This window comes from Phodopus roborovskii, unplaced genomic scaffold, assembly GCF_943737965.1.
Source record: "Phodopus roborovskii unplaced genomic scaffold, PHOROB, whole genome shotgun sequence".
Classification (NCBI taxonomy): Eukaryota; Metazoa; Chordata; class Mammalia; order Rodentia; family Cricetidae; genus Phodopus; species Phodopus roborovskii.
In genome coordinates, this window is record NW_026126525.1 from 13139924 (window position 1) to 13161661 (window position 21738).

General features: G+C 40.3%; 3 protein-coding genes and 1 pseudogene across 3 annotated transcripts; all 4 read right to left on the bottom strand.

The window, feature by feature from the left end:
• Positions 1-1725: 1725 nt before the first annotated feature.
• LOC127232099 (platelet factor 4) lies at positions 1726-2561 on the bottom strand. The gene is made up of 3 exons (XM_051198066.1): positions 2414-2561; positions 2054-2186; positions 1726-1937 (listed from the first exon to the last, which is right to left on the bottom strand). Exons 1-3 carry the CDS (start codon positions 2508-2510, stop codon positions 1850-1852), a joined length of 318 nt encoding a protein of 105 aa, XP_051054023.1. The 5' UTR covers positions 2511-2561; the 3' UTR covers positions 1726-1849.
• A 2388-nt stretch (positions 2562-4949) lies between these two features.
• Positions 4950-6431, bottom strand: LOC127232098 (platelet basic protein). Its single transcript, XM_051198065.1, has 3 exons — positions 6220-6431; positions 5764-5893; positions 4950-5665 (listed from the first exon to the last, which is right to left on the bottom strand). Exons 1-3 carry the CDS (start codon positions 6338-6340, stop codon positions 5575-5577), a joined length of 342 nt encoding a protein of 113 aa, XP_051054022.1. The 5' UTR covers positions 6341-6431; the 3' UTR covers positions 4950-5574.
• A 3172-nt stretch (positions 6432-9603) lies between these two features.
• Positions 9604-10221, bottom strand: LOC127232445 (60S ribosomal protein L19-like; annotated as a pseudogene).
• A 4807-nt stretch (positions 10222-15028) lies between these two features.
• Positions 15029-16680, bottom strand: LOC127232446 (C-X-C motif chemokine 5). Its single transcript, XM_051198588.1, has 4 exons — positions 16593-16680; positions 16330-16465; positions 16108-16191; positions 15029-15821 (listed from the first exon to the last, which is right to left on the bottom strand). Exons 1-4 carry the CDS (start codon positions 16678-16680, stop codon positions 15761-15763), a joined length of 369 nt encoding a protein of 122 aa, XP_051054545.1. The 3' UTR covers positions 15029-15760.
• Between the last annotated feature and the right edge of the window lie 5058 nt (positions 16681-21738).

Here is a 21738-nt window from a genome sequence, read left to right on the forward strand (position 1 = left end):
AATATCACAGCATCTCCAATACTCCAGTATGTGGTAGTTCTCTCCTGAAGTATTAGTATACAACTACCTGGTACAGGACATATGAGCAGGAGAACTGCCCCTGGGCCTCACCAACTACACATTCAGGAGAGCAGGTCCTGCATCTCACCTGGGTAGCACAACAGAGCCAACCCCACTGTGGAGGTGTGGGCAAACCAGTCCGGAAGTTGTGAGCATGGGAGAACTGTCCCCAGTACTTATTTGTCATGTGGCACCAAGATGGGGAAGAGATGCTCCTCCATTTAATGCCTGAGGCAGGTGAGAGAGCTGGCCCTGCAGTCATAAGAACAAGAGAGCTGGCCCTGCCCCTCATCAGCTGCAGCACTCAGGAGAATAGTTTCTATGTGCCATACCTGAGTAACACACTAGTGCTGGCCCTGAAAGAGTAGGTGTGGGAGAACAGACCCTGAGGATGTGAAAGCAGCAGAACTGACCTCACCCCTTGCTCATGGATGCAAGGGGTGACCTAGCCAGAGCGATGCAGGAGAGTTCATCCTGGTGGTGAGGACAAGGGAGAGCTGGCAGGCTAACCAACACTGCAACCACACAGGCCCAGAACCAGGGTTATGAGTTATCCCATCCCAACATCCACCCCATCTGTGATCTCCTGGAGCATGGGAGGGACCTGACCCACAGACCCAAAGCTACAGGGTCTCCATGATACAGGACAAAAACAGGATAACCAAGAGGAATCCCAGTGAAAGACCAGCATCAACAGTGTGGCAGAAACCAGAGATCTTGAACCAGACAAATGACTCTTTGCAAGGAATACTTGCATGTAAAGATATATGGACAAAGGGGTATACTGTGTGACTTACTGAGTCACACCATAGCTTCCATGATAAGACTTACTTTTCTTTTTTTCTCTTAAATCTTACTTTATTTTATAAGGGGGGTTGCAAGGGCAGAGGGTTGATATGAAGGGACAGTGAAATTAATGAAATGGAGATGCATGATATGAAAGATACACAGAAAAACAACACCTGGTCCAACTCCTGGGTCCCTGTGGCTGCTTAGCATACATATAATATCTCTGATGTTGTGGAATGTCAAAGAAAATTGAATTACAAATAAGGTTCTTTTGAACTCAAGAATACTTCAGAAAGTCTATCCAAGACATCTACCTTCTTAGAGCGGCAGTGATGGCTTGTTAACAGGTCACAGTAGAACTGTAAGTTTACCAGGGGAAGAACACTTACAGGCAAGAATGTGAGAACAGGAGCTGTTTTTAATATTTCCTTTTTAGAAATATAAACATTCTTCAATAACTAATATATGGAAATATAGTTTCATATAATTTCTCACAAGTATCAACATATAAGGATTATGTATTCATTCTCATTTTATTTTTGTTATTTTTATGATAAAATGTAATATAAATCTTAAGGAAACAGAATCAAAGCTTGATTTAGGTACTTATTTTTAAAGACAACTTAGTCCCACTTATTATTTATTGACAAAGCTGATTGCAACACAAAACTAACATGTAATTATGAGGCAATGTAATTAAGTAAATATGAAAATATTCATCAGCTGTCATACACCCATAATGCCAAGAAAATTCAGTTCTTAGACCAAAACTTCTCTCAAAATATTTTTGTTTAAAGTTCTGGAGATGTTTTCAGACATGTGATGTGATGTGATGTGTGGCTCCAATTCAAAGAAATGGTTTGACTTCGTGGCAGCTTTGTTCAATGCATTTATTTAAGTCTCAGAGGATAAAATAAACATTAGAAGACAGCAGTTAGATTGAAAATATACAAAACTCCAGTATCCCATGTAACACATTGCAGATTTAGGCAGCTAGTACCTAGCTCTCCAGGAGTTTCTTGATCACTTTCTTATATAAAGGTGCTTGCCGGTCCAGGCAAATTTTCCTCCCATTCTTCAAAGTGGCTCTGCCAGGGAAAAGGGGTGGAATGCACTCTTCAGGGCCTTGGTTGGAAGAAGGGAACAGATGGAAAGAATGAGCAGAGAGGAGAAGATGGGCCTATAAAATGTGGGCCGGACTCACATGAGCTGGGGAACCGCACAATGGCGTCCTGCCTTGATCACCTCCAGGGTGGTGATATGCTTAGGGTGGATCCCCGAGGAGATGGTCTTCACACACACACAATGAAGATCTGCATCGCCTTCTTCAGGGCTAGCTGAGGGCAAAGGGGGAGAAGACGGAGGGGAGTAGAGGAGGAAATGGTGGGCGACCATATCATTAACACCCTTGGCTCTAGCACCACCTCTCCCTCAGAAGGCAGGTGGGTGGTGAAGTGCCACTGGCAAGCCAATTCAGCATAACTGGTATCTAAGAACTCACCTCCCCACCCCTGAGGCTTCTGAACCATCTCCCAGCCCCTCAGATCCCCTCACCCTCTCTCACCGCTGGTGAAGGCAATCGCAGCTGGAAGAAGCAACAGACCCAGGAGAAGCAGCCCAGGGCTGAGCCAGGGGCCTCGACACACCATAGTGGCACTCATCACGATGGTGAAACTAGATCCAAGGACTAGCACAGGGAAACTGGGCCCTGGGTCTCAAAGCTCAGATCAGTGGCTCCTGGGACCTTCTAGGCACTTTTTATCTCCAGTGCCAGCCCAGCCCGGAAACCTGGGATACAGGATGAGGAACTGCCCTGCGGAAGCAATGACACTTAGGGAACAGTAACTGGGCTCTGGCCAGCCAAGATTAAAACAAAACAGAGCAAAAAGGAAAGCTGAGGTAAGCTATCTTGACTAGTGGCTGGAGCCACATCTCCAGTGTGAACTTACATGAACAATGACAGAGTTAGAAAGAGTAGTACTTGAATTTTGCAAAAGGTATACCATATGTGACAGAGTTTTCTACTGTCACCGTACAGTTTACAGAACATATACCTTCAGGACCAATTTGTTGCCTTCCCAACTTCCAGTTGCTTTACCCCAAACTGCCTGTTCTCTCCTGCCTTTCTTGCCTGTCACTCTACCTGTTGACGACAGTGAGTGTGACTGTGCTGTGGTTATAGATGTGTGGCTTGAAATTCACATTTTTCTGCCACTAGAAAGGTCTAAGTTAGTGTCTGGACGATGACTTCTGAACTTCATCCTTATATGGAAGCATTCCCTAGTCTTCTAACTACTTTCCAATCTACTGCAGGAAGCAAGGTCTATGGTCCTCATTGCTCTTTTTAGGAAAATCACCAGGTATATTTGAATGTGTTGCTTTAATAACATCCTTGAGCCTAGATATTTCTCTTGTTGGTTCTCTAGAAAAGACTGTTAAGAGAGTGTGCTAGGACATTTGGACATCTCTGTATTACCTTATGCCACATACCGTTATAATTATGTTTATCTGCCTCTCCTGGATAGTGATACAGTCAAGCATAATTCTCTGAAATATATGTTTCTGAACACTCAGCATTGACCACAATGCCTACTGCCAAACATGTCTTAATTTCTATGTGTTTAGGGAACTGAAACTGAAGGCCTATACTAGGTCAGCAACAAAAGGAATGGATAAGAGAGTTTGCATATGGACATCAAGGAAATACCCTAAGCAGCTAAGCCCCAGATTTCAGCATTTGCAGAGAAAAGGGATTCAGGTAACAATGTAAGTCAAGGCAACCTTTCTCTACATTTAAAATAAAATAATTCAGTATAGGTACACAACAAGAGGAGATAGATACTTGCACCTCAAAAAGAATAAGCATGGTATAAACATTGCCATGTTAAGACCCAGTCTTTCCAACTCCCAGTGGGAGAAAGACTGCCTGGGGTAAGCACACGATGCCACAGCTGCTTTTAACTATTGGAGCAAAGCTGTTGAAAATTGTGTCTGTTTATGGACACTTGTGTAATTATTACTGAATACTTGTTTGTTTTACAGGCAAATATCCTCAGGCACTGAGCCTCTGCTCGAGTAGGTGAAATTCTCCCTTTCTCCATGATAGGTATACACCAGGAGAGTTCGGTACCCATAACTTGATGTGATATTTGGTGAAGTCTTCTTAGAAAAGGACAAATCCGTGAAAGTGTCATGCTCCTATGGTTAAATACCAGGATTCAAATATGTACTCGGTTCATTTTATGTTCTATAACAGGTTTCCTCTGTTTCTGTTAGGAATTGAACCCTGAACCTCTCACATCCTGGGCAAGCGCTCTACCACTGAGCTACGTTTCATACGTCTCACGATTTCTTAAACTTCAGGTTCCCTCCCTTCCTCCTTGTAACATAGGGAAGATTAACACTTCTGCTAACAGCCAATTCCTAACATTTATGCATGGGTTATTATGTGACTACAGTATTTAAGCATTTGAGTTCAATTGTTTTCATTATCATATCAGCTCTATTAGACTGGCAAGAGATCATTCTCATTTTAGAGATAAAGAAACTAAGTCACAGAGCAAATCAACAACCTGACCAAAGTGAAAGAGTTACAAGGTAGAGTTATTCTGGCTCCAGAGGATGGACTTTAACCATATTACAGGGAGCTAGTAAGATTATTTTATTAATACACACAGAATACTTAATATGCCTAGCATTTTAAGCAATAAATTCTTGCTAGTGTACATTAAAATCATCAACTTAGTGACTTTGCCTGACAATATTATAAAAATAACAAACTTACTTTAAAAGAAAAAACAAAATAGAGACCTAGGAATGTTGCCCAGTGGCAGAACACTTGCCTACCATACATATTGTCCCAAATTCACTGTAATAGAGAGAGAGAGAGAGAGAACAGCAGATAGACCCATCTAACAAATTTCCTTGTTTCAGAAAATAGTGGGTTTTTTTTTTTGCTTTGTTTTTGTTTTTGTTTTTTTGTTTTTTTTTTTTTTTAAGAAACAGAGTATTAATCCCCTTTTCATTCCCTGTTTTTTGGTGCTACTGGTGTTACACATATTCATTATGAAGTAAATGACTACTGCTTACAGAAGTTATATTCTATGACTTTATTGTGTTCAATTTGAAGGTTAAAACAAATGTTAGAAAACATTGCAGAGGTTGCTTGGGAACAAGGCATTCTAGGGTTAAGACACTGGAAAAACTCTACTAAGCAAGTATGATATGCTTGGCTCTAGACAGTTCTATTATCATGGACCACTGTGAAGTTTGTCAGTATATATGCATATACATATATGTATATAACAATAGTTAATGAAAAAAAGAGGTCGTGGATATGAAAAAGAACAAGGAAGGCGCTATGGAAGGGTATGGAGGGAGGAAAGGGAAGGGGGAAGTGATGTAACTATATACTCAAAACTAAAATAATTCAAAAAATACAGAAACAAAACTTGACATAAAGCTTCAGCTAAAGAAATGAAAAGCACAGCACAATACTTAGCCAAGAATTGCAGAACTGAACCATAAATTGCATGTTACTACTAGGTTAGCTCCTTTGCATCTTCTTTGCGCCACCCTTTAACACACCTTCTCAGACAGAACACAATGTGATTTCTGAGACAGAATGAAAATGTATCCCCCACCATTTTAAAGTGGAAAATTATTCTAGAATATCCAGGTATGAAAACCCCACCCTTCTTGCACAGTAAGTCACCGGACAGCTTGTCAATAACCTTCCAATATCTTCATGACTATTTTCTTGACGGCAGGGGCATTTGGGTCCAGGCAGGTTTTCTCCCCACCTTTCAGTGTGGCTCTGCAACAGAGAACAGGTCCATGAGGGGGGGGAAAGAGAGTCTAGGTCAAGGTGAAAGCTCCCCTAATGACAATAAGGATAAAGAACGAGGAACTTACATCACTTCCACGTTGGCACAGTGGACTCCTGGCCTGAACACATTCACAAAGGAAATTCTACTGAGCGGGATTCCAGAGACTATATTTGGACATCTACAGCGCAATTCAAGATATGGGTCCACATCATTAGCTACATTGGAACACAAGAATTACTTAGTGATTATACATTCTCTTTCTTCTTTCCTTACTTGGAAATTGAAGGTATTTGTCCCTCTTTCACACAGACATTGTGAATTTTTCCTGTAAAGTTTTAATAACAAAGTTTGTAGATTTCCTGCACACATTAAATGCCCAAGTACATTTTAGTTTTCTTAGTCATTACACCCTCCAAACCCAAAAGCCCCAGTACAGAGTCATTTTGTGCACAGCCCCAGCCTCCCACATATACACCACAAGCTGGACACAAGCTGAAGGGAAGCAGCCTTCCACTTTCATCTTTCCCCAGATTTTTCTTACATTGTCCAACTGTAGTGTGAACCAGTGCTGTGAGGAGCAGGACCAGCAGCAACAACACCTGTAGGCTACGGAGTGGGCTGGCCCTGGTGCAGGAGGACGGAGGTGGGAGTCTGAAGCCCATGGTGGAGAAGACTGATCTAGAACTGTGCCCAGAGCCAGGAGACTCAAGGTGAGGATGAGCTGCTGCCTAGATCACTGCTGCTATGTGGCTTTCTGTGTCTCCACACCTCTTTTTATGCTGTTAAGAGGTAGGGAAGGGGAAGTGAGTGTATGTGATGATGTGACCATAAAAGGATGGTCAAGACATGCCCAACCCACACTGACCAGACAGGTTAAAAATCCTGCAGAATTAGCTACAAGCTGTGCATCATTTCAAACACATTCCTACTGTCACTCTCAACATCTGACTCTTACAGATGTATAAACACCTGACTTAGAGTTAAGACCTAAACCAAAATACTGTGAGCACTTTTGCTGTGCAAGCAGGAAGTCATGAGCCACACCCTTCCTACAATGCAGTTTGGGGGCTTAATAGACACCATTCATGATTTCAGACACAGCTCCTTGAGAAGGAGCTGCCCTTAGCTTACCAAATGACAAAGAAAGTTCCTGTTCTGGTTCTTGATAGGTGTCAGGATTTGTTTGGCATGTAGGGTAGAAATATGAGTCACTTACTGTAAAGGGTTCCTTTGGATATGCATTTATGGGCTTCTTTCTGTCTTTTAAGTAAATTTTCTTTTACAATTTCATCCAAATAGTATATAAGAGAACACATCTTCTTTATGTCATAAACTACTTGTTTCTTCTGTATGAATTTGTGTGAATATCAAGATCAAAATATGTGGTGTCTCTTATTTTTAAAGAAATATTCATACGTTATAAATATACAAAAATTAAATATGTTATTTCCTCTTCATAGTTACTCCATACTACTGCTCATCAGTGGTAGCCATCAGTAGCTACCATTGCCAAATAGAAATTTATTTCTCTTCTGTATGCATTTATATGCATATATGTATAAATTAAATACATGTGCACAAAAAGATCTTTTTGCACAAGGGAATAAATAATTCTATATTCATTATATAATTTACTCACCTTCCAAAACTTGTAGTGGAATACAAAGAATTTAAAGTGTTTCATGATCTTAATTTCTAGCCACCATAAACAACCTTATGTGTGGTTGACAATATTTATTGAATTCACTGTATATCTTTTATCCATATTTAACACTATTCATACTTCTTTACATGTTCAATTGGTAAAATTTCCATAATTCTTATTTTTTAGGTGCAAGGGACAGTTGCTCGATGTAGATCAAGCTGTCTTCAAACTCGCTATATAATAATGGTTCTCAAACCGTGGGTCTTGGCCCTTTTGGGGCCTGGGGCAGCAAAAGGCCATTTCACATGTGTCATATGTCAGATATTCTGCATATCAGATATTTAAATTGTGATTCATAACAGCAGCAAAATTACAGTTTTGAAGTAGCAATGAAATAATTTTGTGGCTTGGGGTCCACCATATCATGAGGAACAGCATTAAAAGGTCTCAGCATTAGGAAGGTTGGAGCGCTGCTATAGAGCCTAGGATAGCCTTGAAATCATTGTCCTTCTTCAGCCTCCCAAGTGCTAAGATCCTGCCATACACCATGATGGCCTATTTTAAGACAACCAATGAATGTATCTTGTCAGCAAGTTTCGGGAGGAAGTAGCAGCCAATCAATAGTCCTGTAAGTTTTACAGGACTGCCTTATTAGTCAGTCTTGAGATAAAACATCTATCTAGTAGCTTCTGTTTGTTTGAGAAATACTAAGCACCTATTATGTGCCTGACAGTCTAAAATTCTTGCACTACTTATTCATTTAACTTCTTCTACCTCAAGAAAGTCCTAAAATATTTTCCCAAAGCACTGGGACTTTAAATAATACTCTATCTTCACTACTATAATTTTTACTGTTAATTTATATGCCGTGATTTTTATCAACCCTTTCTGTTTCAATGGTTAAAAATAACATATGGAAAATATGATTTGTTGTGGAAATGTGCAAGGAATATTTTATAACAACCATTTAATTAGAAGCAGCTAGCTTATATAGAACTATAATTTTATAAATACTAGAAAATGAATAGATACCAGAAGTCCCTAGCTTTAAAATAACTTAATAGCCCTTTTCATTAATCTTTCACTGTCATCCCTCATTTTTTAAAATGTGCGGTAAGTTATTTTATCCATTTTCCCCTTAAGCAACCTTATAAATAGCAATCACTCAGGAAACAAGCAAGTTTCTATGACCCAAAATAAAACTTATCTGCTAGCTACTTTTTTTTTATGGATACTGGAAGGTTATTTATTTATTAAAATGAAAACATGTAGTATCTCTGCTTGACAGGGAGCATTTTGAAGCACTCTCTCTCTCAGATAGCTCTTCTAAGTAGTGCAGAAAAAAAGTGGTCACCTGAAAATAAGGTGTAAAAGCATTCGGAACAGAAGATTCCAAGTAAAAATTTCCACTTGTTAAAGCTGAGATGGTAGGCGAGCAGAAGATTTTCTGTGAGAGCGGGAAGCAAGTGTTTTCTGCTTGATGTCGACATGTTAACAACATAGACACTTATGTTAGCTGAGGGTCCTCCTTTCTGCCCAGGGAGATGCAGACCAAGAGGGGTGTGTGCAGGATGAATTATCTTTCCAGATACTCCTACTCGGGAGCTGTGCTACGTTTTCTAGGCCTGAGAAGATTTATTTTAATAACTGCATTTGCGGAGCAGCAAATGCATAGCCATGACTCACTTCCACAGCAGTCATTGTTTGAGGATATTGTAACCTAAGATGGCTTCAGAACCTGAGAACCCATTATTATGCAGTACCATTATTCTTTTTTTTTTTTTCTGCATGTCAAGTCTGCTCTTATTTTAGTGACTTAAAAATAATTCTTGTTTTGAAGGTTCTGTTATTATTGAACTTGAACTTTGGCTGTTGTCCTCTCCCCAGAATTCCTTTGGTGAGAGGATTAACCAGCCACTCACACTGCTGAAAATTCAAAATGCTGCCTCTGCTTGACAACTGGCTGGTGCTGGCTGCTGGAACTTCTCCCTATGGTGATCCTCTCTCCGCGCTTCGTTTCTCTGTCTACTCTAGCCCCCTCTCCTCTTAAGAAAACCATTGTCTTGTGCTGGGAAGATTGTTCTATGGATAAAAACACTCGTCCAAAATTCTGATGACCCACATTTGATTACTAGAACCCATGTGGCAGGGCACACCAACTCTCCCAAGTTGTCCTCTGACCACCTACATCCACAGAATGAATAGATACAATATTGATTTAAAAAGGAAAAGTCATTGCTTCGTGGGAAAACACTGCATTGTCCATGAAAAATATCATAATCATCCCCAAGTCACAAGGATCCTGCACAATGTCTGGTCTGCTGAGCAGTGGCATTTGATTGACAAACTGATCTCCTCCTTGGCCTGGAGACACTCCTCCTGGCGCTTTCGTGCTTCATTGGTCTTAGACCTGCGAGCCCCAGCCTGGTCAGCCAGGAGCTTCTTCCAGGCCTTGTCTGTCTTCAGTTTGTGGATGTGCTCCATGAGAATTCGCTTGTTTTTGAAGACAGTCACATTGACCTTCAGGTACAGGCTGTAGTATATATGGCAGCCAGTCTTCTTGGATTCACAGTATGTCCTCAGAAGTCGACACAGGATCTGCATCCTTCTCATCCAGGTCACTGTCTTGGGCATTCTCGCATTGGCAGTACCCTTATGCTTCCCTATGCCCATATGCTTGCCCTTCCATCAAGCCAAAGTTTTTTCTTCAGCATCAGTCCTGGGAATGGACAGTCACAGGCTTCTGGATGATCAGCCCATCTTTGATTTGCTTCCGGATCTACTGATGGGAGTGGGCATTGGCCATTTCGTTGGTCTCATTGGGGTCCAACCAGACTGTCTTTTTACCACAGCGGAGGACCTAGAGGCAAGCCTCTTCTGTAGCCTGAGCATACTCATAGCTGCAGACACAGCAGTGAAAAGGTTCCCACATCTTTTAACATACATTTATAAATAAATTCTTAAGAGCGCTAAATCGTTCAAATATAGCAACATAACTTTAAAAAACTAGATAGATAGATAGATAGATAGATAGATAGATAGATAGATAGACAGACAGATATGGATTTTAAGGTCCAGATCTGAAACTTTCTCCCTGTGAATAGGAGTTTGAGTTAGGGAACTGAGGACAAGAGCCCTACCTCCAACCCTCAAAGCTTGTGGGGTAGCTTCCATATCAGTGTGTGGGTAATATGTAACTAGATGTGAAAGGCAGTGGCTCTGGTTGTGTACTGTACAAGAGCTGTTAAGGGGATGGATACCCAATCCATTTAGAGGAGTGAAACAAGTTTCTTTTCACCTGGCTGAGAGGTAAATCAGAGCATTTGAGAAACACATCCATTAAGATGCTTTTCCACAGTGGGCATGAGGATGGGATGTCTTGGCAGATTTTTAAATTTGTGAAACAAGATCTTAATATTGATTGAAACAAAATCTTAGACTTAACCTGTAGGTCTCCCCATGTCACAATTTCTCTCTTCATATTTGAGATATAAATGGCCCCTCTCAGAACACGGGAATTAATTCTGCTTAAGAATGAGCCAAGTGTCAGCTCAAATCAGATGCCCATTACACATTCGCCTTCTCTTCCTTGCTTTAGTCACAGAGGTAACTAGATTTCCCCAGGTCCTCTGTGTGGTAAATTTCTCATCCTGTGACATCCAGGAAGGATTTTCAAGTTAAGTGTGTGAGAGTTTACTCACAAAAATTCTTTTCCTCATGCAAGCATTAAAAACCATGATAGAAATACTAAACTACTAGTCATATAAACCATAAACCTGTCATACCTTTAGGAATTAAATGTGTCACACTCAGAGGCAAGCAGGAAAGTCTGGCAGAATCAGAAAAGGATGCTACAAACTTAATAAATTAATAAATAAAACTGCCTGAGCCCAGGCAGGCATACAAACTTACTTTTAACTAACCACATTTAATTCCTAGTGTGTGGGAGAGTTTCAGGGAGATAAGAGAGTGAAACATTATTTGGAGGTTAGTGTGATGAATCAAGGAGGTGTATACTTAGATGATAAATGTTAGATTAATTTTGCCTATGTGCTTTCATCCTTGAATGCATTAGTAGAAGGATCAACGGGAAATGGCCGGTACTGCGGAAGCAACTGTTGAAAGGAAAAGTATAAGCTCAGACTCCCAAGACCAGGTTCCCAGCATAAAGGAGATTTATTTGCCCCAGAAGGCCAGAGGGCAGGGATAAGTGACAAAGATAGATACATAAAGAGGGAGAAAGAAAATCAAACAAGTGTGAGGGCTAAAGGGTATTTGTTTGTCCAGAGGACTAAGGACTGCCTCTGGATAAAGACAGACATGGCACATAGGAAAATGGCGTATTATACAGGTAAAATGGGAACCCTGTGTTAGGATGAGGTATTTAATTTGAATTGGTCATATTAATTAGGTGAGCCAAAGGGGGCTTCTGATTGCTGGACCTCAATAATTTGATACCTGGATCTTGGTGGTCAGCCTTGGCGGCTAGCTTTAGGATTGTAATCTAATGGTTTTAGCAAGGCAAAGGGAATGGGAGAAGAGTAAGTCCTGCTTGCCACACTCAAGCTGGCCAGAGTCCCTTCCTCTGCCACTGAGACCTCTGTATAAGTTGTGCCTTGGTAGTGTTCCAAAGCCCATTTGTTCTCTATAGAATGACCAGTTGTAGAATAGCATGACACCCAGAATCTCAAGGAGAATACAAATTCCAGTGATTCAGTGGTCTAGAAGCAAAGTAAACTTATAAGTTTCACATCTGGATAAAGCAACAACAAGACCATGCAGATGACAAGTGGAAGAATAAATAGCCAGCTACTTTACCTCATTCAAGCAACTATGACACATATGAATCAAACCACCTACTTTGTTGTAAGTGGGACATAGTTTTCACTTCCTTGGTACTTGTCTTTTCACAAATTGGTTTCGGTGCAGTATTTTACTTACTTGTGCATGTGTTTCTAAAGACCACTATGTACTTTTGTGGACAAATAAACATATGGAATATTCATTTGTTCACAAAACATGTTTCATCATCATAGGGTGTTTGCTGTGTTTTCATGGATTACTCTTAGGCACATCAGCAATCAGAGATCATTCTAATGAAAGAATGTTCAAGACACTGGAATTTAGAGTTCAAGTCTTCATGGCAGTCTGGTTTATTTCTTCACATTTCCTATAATTCATGAAGTAATAAAATGTATTACTTGAGAGATCAAAGAATATACTGTGCAAGATTAATAACTTTTTCAAACTTAGAGGTATTTTCTACTTTTCTATACCATTAAAAATCTTGTCAACAAGCGCCCCTTACCAGCAGGAAGTAGTTTGGAAAGAACGGCGCCCAAATTCCCAAATATTGTGTATAAATGTTTGTTTTCATTTAATTGGACTTTGTTATATAAAATTAAATAAAATTAAAAAAAATCTTGTCAACAAACCATACTTTTAAAAATTATTTATTTATTTTTCTTATTTTACATATCAATCCCAGTTCCCCCTTCCTCCCATCCCCCCAGCCATCCTTCTATCCCACCTACCCCCCCCCCACAACTCCACAGGGAGGGTGGCGCACAGTGGAACCATGATGTATCTATCCCTGGTGCCCAAAAGGACTTTGGGAGCACATTCCCCATGGAGGGATACTCCCCTAACCTAGAATCAGGAGGGAGGGCCTAGTCCCTATTCCAAATGACTTGACAGATTTTGTTAACCATACTTTTTAAACTACTCTGGTATGTCTCATATCTTTGAGCCTCTTCCTCTCTAACTTTTACACAGGTACATCAGGACATGACAATAGAAAGTGTATCAGTTGATATTTTATATGTAATGAGAGAGGTTAAGTGATAAAGAAAAAACAAAGATTTTTATATAGCTAATAATATATTAGTACACATTCATATGTGAAAATGCATACCAATATTAGTTTATATAATAGTTTAATTGTACCAGATATATTTTTGTGTGAGTTAGGTTGGTATCTTTTGGTTGTCCCTAAAAGATGCTCTATTTGAATTACTATCTTCTTGCTAGAGAACGAGGCTTCTTTGCCTAGATCATGCTTTTATTTAAATATATCTCACATGCCTTAAACTCTCTCTTAGGAACTGTGATGAAATGATGGAAACTGTCCTTACCCTCATAAAGACTACAGTGCTATTGGAATAAACAGACACCAAACACTTTTACATGAAAAAAAAAAAGTTACAAATGAAAATGGAAAATTCTGTGAGAAAATAAAAAGGATCCCTAATCTGGTAGGGGGATGGGTGAGAGAGGTTGTTGTGAAGAAGTGAGAGAAAGGATGGAGGTCTGCCAGGTGAGTTCTTGGGGAGATGTTATAGACCAGGAACTTTCCAGTACACAAGGAGAAAAAAGACAGGTTAGTCAACACCTACCATGAACCAGGTTGTGACTTTAGGACAGTATCCAATAGCTTTGGTTGTTATTAGCTCACTAAGTCAGTCTGTACCAACACTGGAGTTACAGAGATAGAATATGGTGGCTGCCTTCAGAGAGTTCTTTGTAGATTAGAATGGAACAACCCCCAAACAAACAACAAAGCAGCATTTTTTGTAACTCAGTCATCTAGTATCTAAAAGATACCGAGCTGAAAAATAGCAAGAATAAGTGTCATGAAGAGGTATTGCTGGTCCCAAATTGTGAAGGATGAGTAAGTCTGCTCTTGTGGGGCAATGAAAGGAGAAAGGCTCTTGCAGGAAGAGCCCTAGCAAATGAAACAGAAGAAGCCTGACTGGAGAACCAAACTCTGAACTCACAGAGTGTGAGTGAGAGGCAAAGTTTGAAAAGGAAATAGAATGAGATGAGATGAGATGCATTGCCACCTTACTTGCTGGGCTTTAGTTCATTTTATTCTGTGTCTAGCAAATAAGGAGTGGGCTAGTCATCTCTGTGTCGCTGAAACAGACGTCTATAGTGAATTTTAAAAGGGTAAAAAGGAGGAAATCTATTTTGGCTCAGTTTTGAAGGTTTGAGGTCTTTGGCCTTGTCTCTGGCAGTATTCTATATCTGGCAGGAGTGCATGGTGGAGGAGACAGACCTTTTCAATCATAGGGGGTGGGGAGAAAGAGGAAGATGAGGATGATCTAAATCCCCCTTCTGGGCCCCACCTCCTACAGGTTCCATTGCCTCCCTGCAGTACAAACTCAGGGACTCAGCCCTTGATGAAAGGGCCTCTGGGACCCACTTGAGAGCTGAACTAGAGCAGAGTTGTAAGGGATTGGGGAAACAGGGCATGTATGCAGGCTTGGGAGCTGGAAGTTAGCTGTGTGGAGAATGTGGAGAATGTGGAGAATGAGAGTCACCATCACAAGAGACCAGAAACAGCCTAAGTGAAAATCAAACATACTTTATTTTTTTCTTCAAAAAAGTAATATAAACACATGAGACACTTTAAAAAGTATAATCTTAAAATAATGGCTATGATGCATTACTTATTTCCTCATTAGGAAGCAGTCAAATTCTCAAGAAGACACACTGTAGACATCTAAACATCTCAGCAATGCACTGTGTTTTTCGGAGGAAGCAAAGTGATATATTCACACTCAAACATGTTAACTATGTTTTCAAAACTCTAAGAGTATAGATATTTGCTAAAGTTTCTCTTACTAGACATCTCTTAAATGGGTTTTTATAAAAACAAGGCAAGAAATTTACCTGATTCTTATCTTCTTCATCTCCCTATACCATACAATTAGTGACCCAAATAATAGTAATAAACTAGTTAATAAATAACATACAATCAGTTTGATGTTAAGTCATGACATTATGCCATACTAAGAAGACATCAAATGTCTAAAATTGTAAGATAAGAATACATTAATCCCCCCTAGAACTTACACATTTAGAAATTCTAAATAAGGAAATGTATTCTACATAGGTTTTTTGCATGACATACCAGCTTGCTAATGCCATAAAAGTTATATACCACCCCAGTCTCAGATGTAAGAAAAATCTCAACACACCAACACACCCAGTTGAAACAACAATAAAATAGCTCTCATATCATAAGAGAGAGAGAATGAGGTGTTGCCATCAACAGCTTCTAACAGAACTTCATCAATCTGTTAAGTCCACAACCTTCCCATAAACACTACAAGGTATATGTATATACACACACACACATACATGTATTTTCTGAGATAAAATGCAATTGTCACCTTCACTTCAAGACATTTTGAAAGATTAATAACCAAAGATTCTTGACTTACACGCAAAAACACCACAATTTGCAATAGTGTAACAGAAAAGAATTAGATATGCTTTGCTAAATACACTCAGAAAGTGAGGGGAAAGCTTCAGGGACAGCGGCTTCCCTTTCCCCTTCAAAGCAAGGAGTTCATAAAGAAAATTACTGGGAATGGGGGGAGTAAGCCTTTCCTTCTTGTCTTCACTGCGGCCAGAATCCTTGGAAATTTTTCTATTGATCACTGAACGATTTTTCCGATGCAACTGCATTCGTCTTAGTTTTCTTATTTCCACTGTTGAGAAAAGAATTACAGCACTAACTAAAATGCCTCACTGTAGCCTAGCACCCCACACCCTCCTCTCTTACACACACCACTAATAAGTTCTGGATTATTGCTCAAATATGTGGAATTTGTAATAAAGTGTTCCACGGAACACCCCAGAACAACTTTCCCTTCTGAAGCTTTTATTCTAATCCCAGTTTAGAACATGGTACTCGAATCTCAAACCCTACAGGGAGAAAAAACACCTTGCCAGCTTGCATTGATTAAGAACCCCAAAGACCAAGGTATCAAGTACCTGTCCAGTATTTTCTGAATGATTTTCTTCATCAAAGGAGCTTCTGGGTCCAGACAGACCTCCTTCTGGTTCTTCAGCTTAGCTCTGCAGAGAAGGGAGGGACAGAAAAAAAGGGGAAGCACAGGTAAGCCGCAGTAATTGGAGTGGAGAGGGGATTGAGGACTTCCCTCTCCCTCTCCAGGAGTCACGGGCTCCTCCAGAGCAGTACCAGTCTGAACTCACATGACTTCCACTCTGGGGCACTGTGGACCTGCAGCGATCACCTCCAAATTAACGATCATTTTGGGATTAATTCTCGGAGTTACGCTTAAGCAAACGCAACGCAGCTCTGTTGCCACTCTGATGGAGGTAGGATTCCCTGGGAAGGAGACATGGTTATAGGAGGGTGCAGGCAGAGCCCTTTCCCAGCTCCTGTTATCCGGCGAGTGTGGTAGCCGGCTGGGATGTGTTAGGCACCAGGCGCCCTGCAGATACTGCGCTCTCACCTTCAGCTAAATGTTGTGGCAGTGTGAGAAGCAACAGAAACGCCAGCAGCGGGAACAGCGAGCGGGAACTGCAGGGCGTGAGGCTCATTGTGGACAAGATCCTGGACCAGGGAGCCCGGATTCGAGAGGTGCTGAAGATAGCTCTAGAGCACTGTGCTGTTCTCATACCAGCTGTACCCCCTTTTTATCTGCGCTTGTCTCTTCCTCCAGGCAGGAAAGTCAAGCTTGGAGAAGCTGGGGAAATTCCCTGGACTTGGAAGTTGGGGGAGGGGAGGTTTAGAGGGGCTGAGCAAAGGGATTAGGGAGGAGGATAGCTAGAGGAGTGGCCCCTTGCCAAATCAGAAGAGACTGTTGTAGTCCCGCCCCAGGAGAAGGCTACTGCTCCTGCCAGACTCCCTTTGGTGACTTCTCTCGCTCCTCTGTCAAGACGAGTTAAGCCCAGATTGCACAGGGAAGACACACCCCTGCGGATGCCCTTCCTTTCCATGTAGGAAGACTGGAGCCGAAGGAATGAGGTTTGGCTTTAGGAAACCCTGTGTAGGCCTTTAACCATTATTACTATGAACACTATTGTCGGGCCTGGGGCGGTGACCCAGCAGTTAACAGCACTGGCTGCTCTTGCAGAGGACTCAGACCACATGGTGGCTCCCAAGTGCCTCTAGTTCCAATTCTAGGGGATCCCATATCCTCTTCTGGCCTCTCTGGGGTACCTGCACACATTTGGTGCCACACACAGACAAGCAGACACACATACATACTCATAAATAAAAATAATTTCAAACTGTGTGTTAAAAATGAAGGCTATTTTTTTCACAAAATGTAATCATGTAATCCCTGACTAGAATTCTAGAATTGAACTAACTCGCCCCCCCGCCGCCAAAAAAAAAAACCTTTCCTCTCCTGTACATGGTAAGGTTCCTCCAGTTATTTAATAATTCTCTGGGATTCTGCCAGATTTGAAACCCAAGGAAATATGATGAAAGTGTCTTTATTTCCATCTGAAACCAGTGGTAGGAATGGCCTTCAAAATAAAAGTTGCTTACTGCAGGTCCTATGCTTGTAATTTAGCAAGTGTGTGTGTGTTTCTAGCTGGCTTAATGAACAAGGTACTCAAAAATCACCCAGGAAATTGCTTTGAAAGGATGATAAATGCTTTGTGTCTAGCAGTTCCCTTTGCTATCCAATTAAGAGAGGTTTTGTTCTTCAAATGAGTAAGGTGATTGTAGCCTGAGGAAATGCCAGGGGTTCCTTATTGTGCCTTCTGCTGTGCCTCCTCTGCCAGGTGGGGATTTGACACAGTTCTTGGAAGCTAAGGGAGGCTGATGCAATCGAGAGGATCATCTGTGAGTTTGGTGCACGGGTTTGGATCAATTTGCCAGGAAGATAGCCTCCACTCTGACTCCCTCCAAGAAACTTCTTCGGATAGATCGGAAGGGATGCTTTCCCATAGGAATCTGAGAATTTTCCAGTGATCGGTGGAAATTTAGGATGCTCTAGAGCCTGGAGAGGCCTCCCGAAGATGAAGGATGAGATGACTTCTGGTAACTGAAGATCTCACACTAAAGCAGGCATGGCTATAGTACTAGTTTGTACAGAAGCTTCTTTGGTAGTGATTTCCTCTGGATAGTTCTCAGAACCTTTGGCCTCATTGTAGGCTGGCAGAGGAAGTCTGCATACATGATGGCTGTAAGAATATAGTCATAGAAGGGAGTTACTTTATTTGTCCCCTGTAACTATGGGAACTTCCATCAACTACTCTACTTATCATTTTGTGGAATAGCAACATCTCCATTGCTGAGCAGGAAGGTATCTTAGACCTTTGAACTTACATTCTGGAAGGAAACTTGGTCTGGTTGAAGAAAGTTGGGAGGTTTGGCAATTGTGTTATAAGAAGCTAATGGGAAGTCCTGAGACCAGCAGCTTCCTGAAACCATCAGCATCATACTTGACTCAACGAAAATAATCCTTCATCCTTCTAGGGAGGGGCAATCTGTAGCAAGCAGCCTGTAGATCTATCAAATTGGCCATTTGGAGATTACAATATATCTACAGATAAAAGATAAGCTTCACTTCAAAACTTTCTTTTTAACTGACTATAAAGACATTGAGCAATTAAACTCAACCACAGAAAATAAACCACATTATTCTAAGGCTTGATGAAAAAAGTAGTTTAATGACACCAGCTATTGGTATTTAACTATTTAACGTGTGTGTATACATGTGAATATACACATGCACATCTAGGTAAGTTTAAATAAACTATTTTTAAATATAACTAAGCATACAGATTAGTTTGGCACAAATTGATCAGATTTCATAAAAGGCCAAAAAATAAAAGTGTCACGTCCCCTTAGCACTATTATAGATGTGCTTTCCCACTGGGTTTGCACTCTGAATCCATTTGTCATAATTACTTGCAGAATAGAGGGAAAAAAAGATACCCATATCTAGCACTCTGGGAATAGAAAGTCCACTCTATAAGTAGACTGTTGGATTGCCCAATGTAATCAGGAAGCAGGATGTAACCTAACCTGGCCTTGCATTGAAATTGGTCTGGCCCACTGCCATATATGGCTCCTGGGTAGTCATCTCTGACATTGGCTTATGCCAAGACCAGTGAGAATGTGCAAAGATTCTTTGAGTTTGAGAATGACAGCATTGACACTCAGTGGGTACAAGGCACTTGAAAACAATTACTTTTATGTTGTCAATTTAAAGTGAAGCCAATTGTCTTAAGTGCACTGAGTCCAAGGAGAAGAATGCTATGTTAGTTATTCACAACAGTAATAAAACAATCAATAAATCTGCAGTCACCTTAGAGCCACAAATGTTTTCTCTTATAGTCTAATTTTAGTTATGATGCCACAGTTATTAAATGGGAATGAAAACATTTGGAATGGCCTGTGGCAATTAAACCACTTTTATGGTCATTATTTTCTGAGCCTCAGACTGATTCATTGAGACAACTGAGAGAAACTTTCTTCACTCTTAATTAGCCACAGAAATCAAGGCCAACAAAAGAATGAAACGAAGAATTGGAAGCTGCCCCACTTAGCAAATCCGTTCCCAGAATGTTTTAATGGTTCCCAGGTTCCAAGCTACTTTTTTCATAGTTGTTGGCACACACCCACCATGGGCTCTTCACAATCTGGCTAACTACTTTATTGCATTGCCCGATGGTATGTTTAAAACTATTGGATTCCTCAGTCTACCTATGCTTGTCTTTGGAGGCCTCAATAATATCAAAAGTCCCAAAGACTTATAAGTAACTGAAAACACTTCCCCATTTAAGGCCAATCAAAAGTGCTATGTGCTGTGAAAAGGCTCTTCTGACAAAGCCATTTGAATATTTCCCTTTCATCTTCAGTCTTTTGCCATCTAATATTCTGCTGCATGAAATGGGGTTTATAATTCTTCGTTTGTGCTGCTTTTGTCTCTCGTAAGTCCACTGCATAGTCTGCAATCAAGGTGGATGCTTTTTCCTGTCATAAGTTTCAGTCTCACTACTGAGTGGTCCATGAGAATCTGATGATGTGGAATGAAGGTCACTTTTTACATTTTAGTGTTCTGCACTTTTGCAGTAGATCTTAAAATTAAAGAGAAAGGATGGAATAGTCATGTGTTCTTAACCCCTCTACTTTTAGAACTCTACTACTTTTGTTGGCTTACTCTCCACTGGAAATTATTTCTTGCTTATTCCTAAAGAAAATTCAAATGATAAGTTTAATTCTTTAGATTCCACACTGTTCTTCTCAGACTACTGAGAACAGAGAAAGAAAAAAAATACCTTGATATTAAAGAAAGGAAAATTATACAACTAAAATGTTACCCATATTACGTATTTTATATGACTTTAATGTTGCTGGAGATAAATCAACAAAAATGAAAATCTAATTAAGTACACTGTGCTGACTGACTGACTGTCAACAGTATGACAGGGTTACTCTAAAACATGCTTTCCAGGCAATGTGGCCTTAAATTATGTGACTGAAGATATGGTATAGGTGCTTTTAGGTACTTTATTAAATTTTATTTTTCCTTCTATCTGCCAGCCTCTATATGGTGTTTAAGAAATGCTATGTTAGTGACATGTCAATATAAGAAGAAAATAAATGGCTGAGGAAGAGTCCGTTCCTCATATGAAGAAGGGTAAAGCCAGTGACTTTTGAGTTAACTTTGAAATGTCAGTAAATCTATCTTCCTCCCTCCATATTGGATTTGACCACCCTGTGAAGAGGCAGTATAAGTCAGGTAAAAGTCAGAGAACAAATTTGTTTCAAAATGTCTTCGCAATTGAGGTACATGTCAAGAATATTTTCTTTCTCTTTTCCTCCTTTCTTTCTTCTGTGCATTATCCATTACTTTCTTGCTGTCCATTTCTGATTAACTCTACTTGAGAAAGGAGGAAATCAAATGAACCTAAACTGAGTCCATAGTGAATGAGGTTTGTGATTATCTTGCCAATTTCTGAATAAATAGGGTCTCCATCACGTTGCCTTTTGGTGGCTTGTGGAGCTTTTGGTGAACAATAATAAGCAATACATATAAGGGGAAATTATGATTAAATGTTTAAATATTTCTGAAAGACTTAGGCTTCTCAGAAGAGGAAGAATTTATAGCTTTCTTCAGAAATGTTGTCTGTGTTAGCAAAAAGTAAATACATAAATAATAGAAAGAAAATCTTTTTAGTGGGAGCTGATCTAACTAATTTTTTTAAGGCTGATGAGGTTGCTCAGGGGCAAAGAACACTTGCTGCTATTGCAGAGGACCCAAGTTCAATTCTCAGAACCCATGTCAGGCAGTTCACAACTTCCTAAACCTCCACTTCCAGGAAATCCAATGCCTTCTTCTGGCCTCCTCGGGCACCTGTATTCCCTAAGTTCACATACATACACATAAAATATTTTTTTAAATGAAAAAAAAAACTTAACTAGTTTTGAGAAAGAAGTTTGTGAGGCTGTGAAAGTCCTTCATAGTAAGTTAGACTTTTAACACTGTGCATAGTAATGGCCATTGGCTGGGTGATTTCTAAGCACCACTACCAAGACTAGACTTTCCAACCTTTTGGCTAAGATCAAGTGCAGTATCTGACAGCTTCTACTTTCACACCCACGTTTTTCTTTTCTCTTCCTTTTGACAAAACATT

Excerpts from the sequence above, each read along its gene's own strand:
- LOC127232099 (XM_051198066.1), bottom strand. The coding sequence starts at position 2,510 with ATGAGTGCCACTATGGTGTGTCGAGGCCCCTGGCTCAGCCCTGGGCTG. Across the intron at positions 2,187-2,413 it reads TGCGATTGCCTTCACCAGCG|CTAGCCCTGAAGAAGGCGAT; the intron begins GTGAGAGAGGGT and ends CTTTGCCCTCAG. Across the intron at positions 1,938-2,053 it reads TGTGCGGTTCCCCAGCTCAT|AGCCACTTTGAAGAATGGGA; the intron begins GTGAGTCCGGCC and ends TTTCCCTGGCAG.
- LOC127232098 (XM_051198065.1), bottom strand. The coding sequence starts at position 6,340 with ATGGGCTTCAGACTCCCACCTCCGTCCTCCTGCACCAGGGCCAGCCCA. Across the intron at positions 5,894-6,219 it reads TCACACTACAGTTGGACAAT|CTAATGATGTGGACCCATAT; the intron begins GTAAGAAAAATC and ends GTTCCAATGTAG. Across the intron at positions 5,666-5,763 it reads TGTGCCAACGTGGAAGTGAT|AGCCACACTGAAAGGTGGGG; the intron begins GTAAGTTCCTCG and ends TCTCTGTTGCAG.
- LOC127232446 (XM_051198588.1), bottom strand. The coding sequence starts at position 16,680 with ATGAGCCTCACGCCCTGCAGTTCCCGCTCGCTGTTCCCGCTGCTGGCG. Across the intron at positions 16,466-16,592 it reads GCCACAACATTTAGCTGAAG|GGAATCCTACCTCCATCAGA; the intron begins GTGAGAGCGCAG and ends TCTCCTTCCCAG. Across the intron at positions 16,192-16,329 it reads TGCCCCAGAGTGGAAGTCAT|AGCTAAGCTGAAGAACCAGA; the intron begins GTGAGTTCAGAC and ends CCTTCTCTGCAG.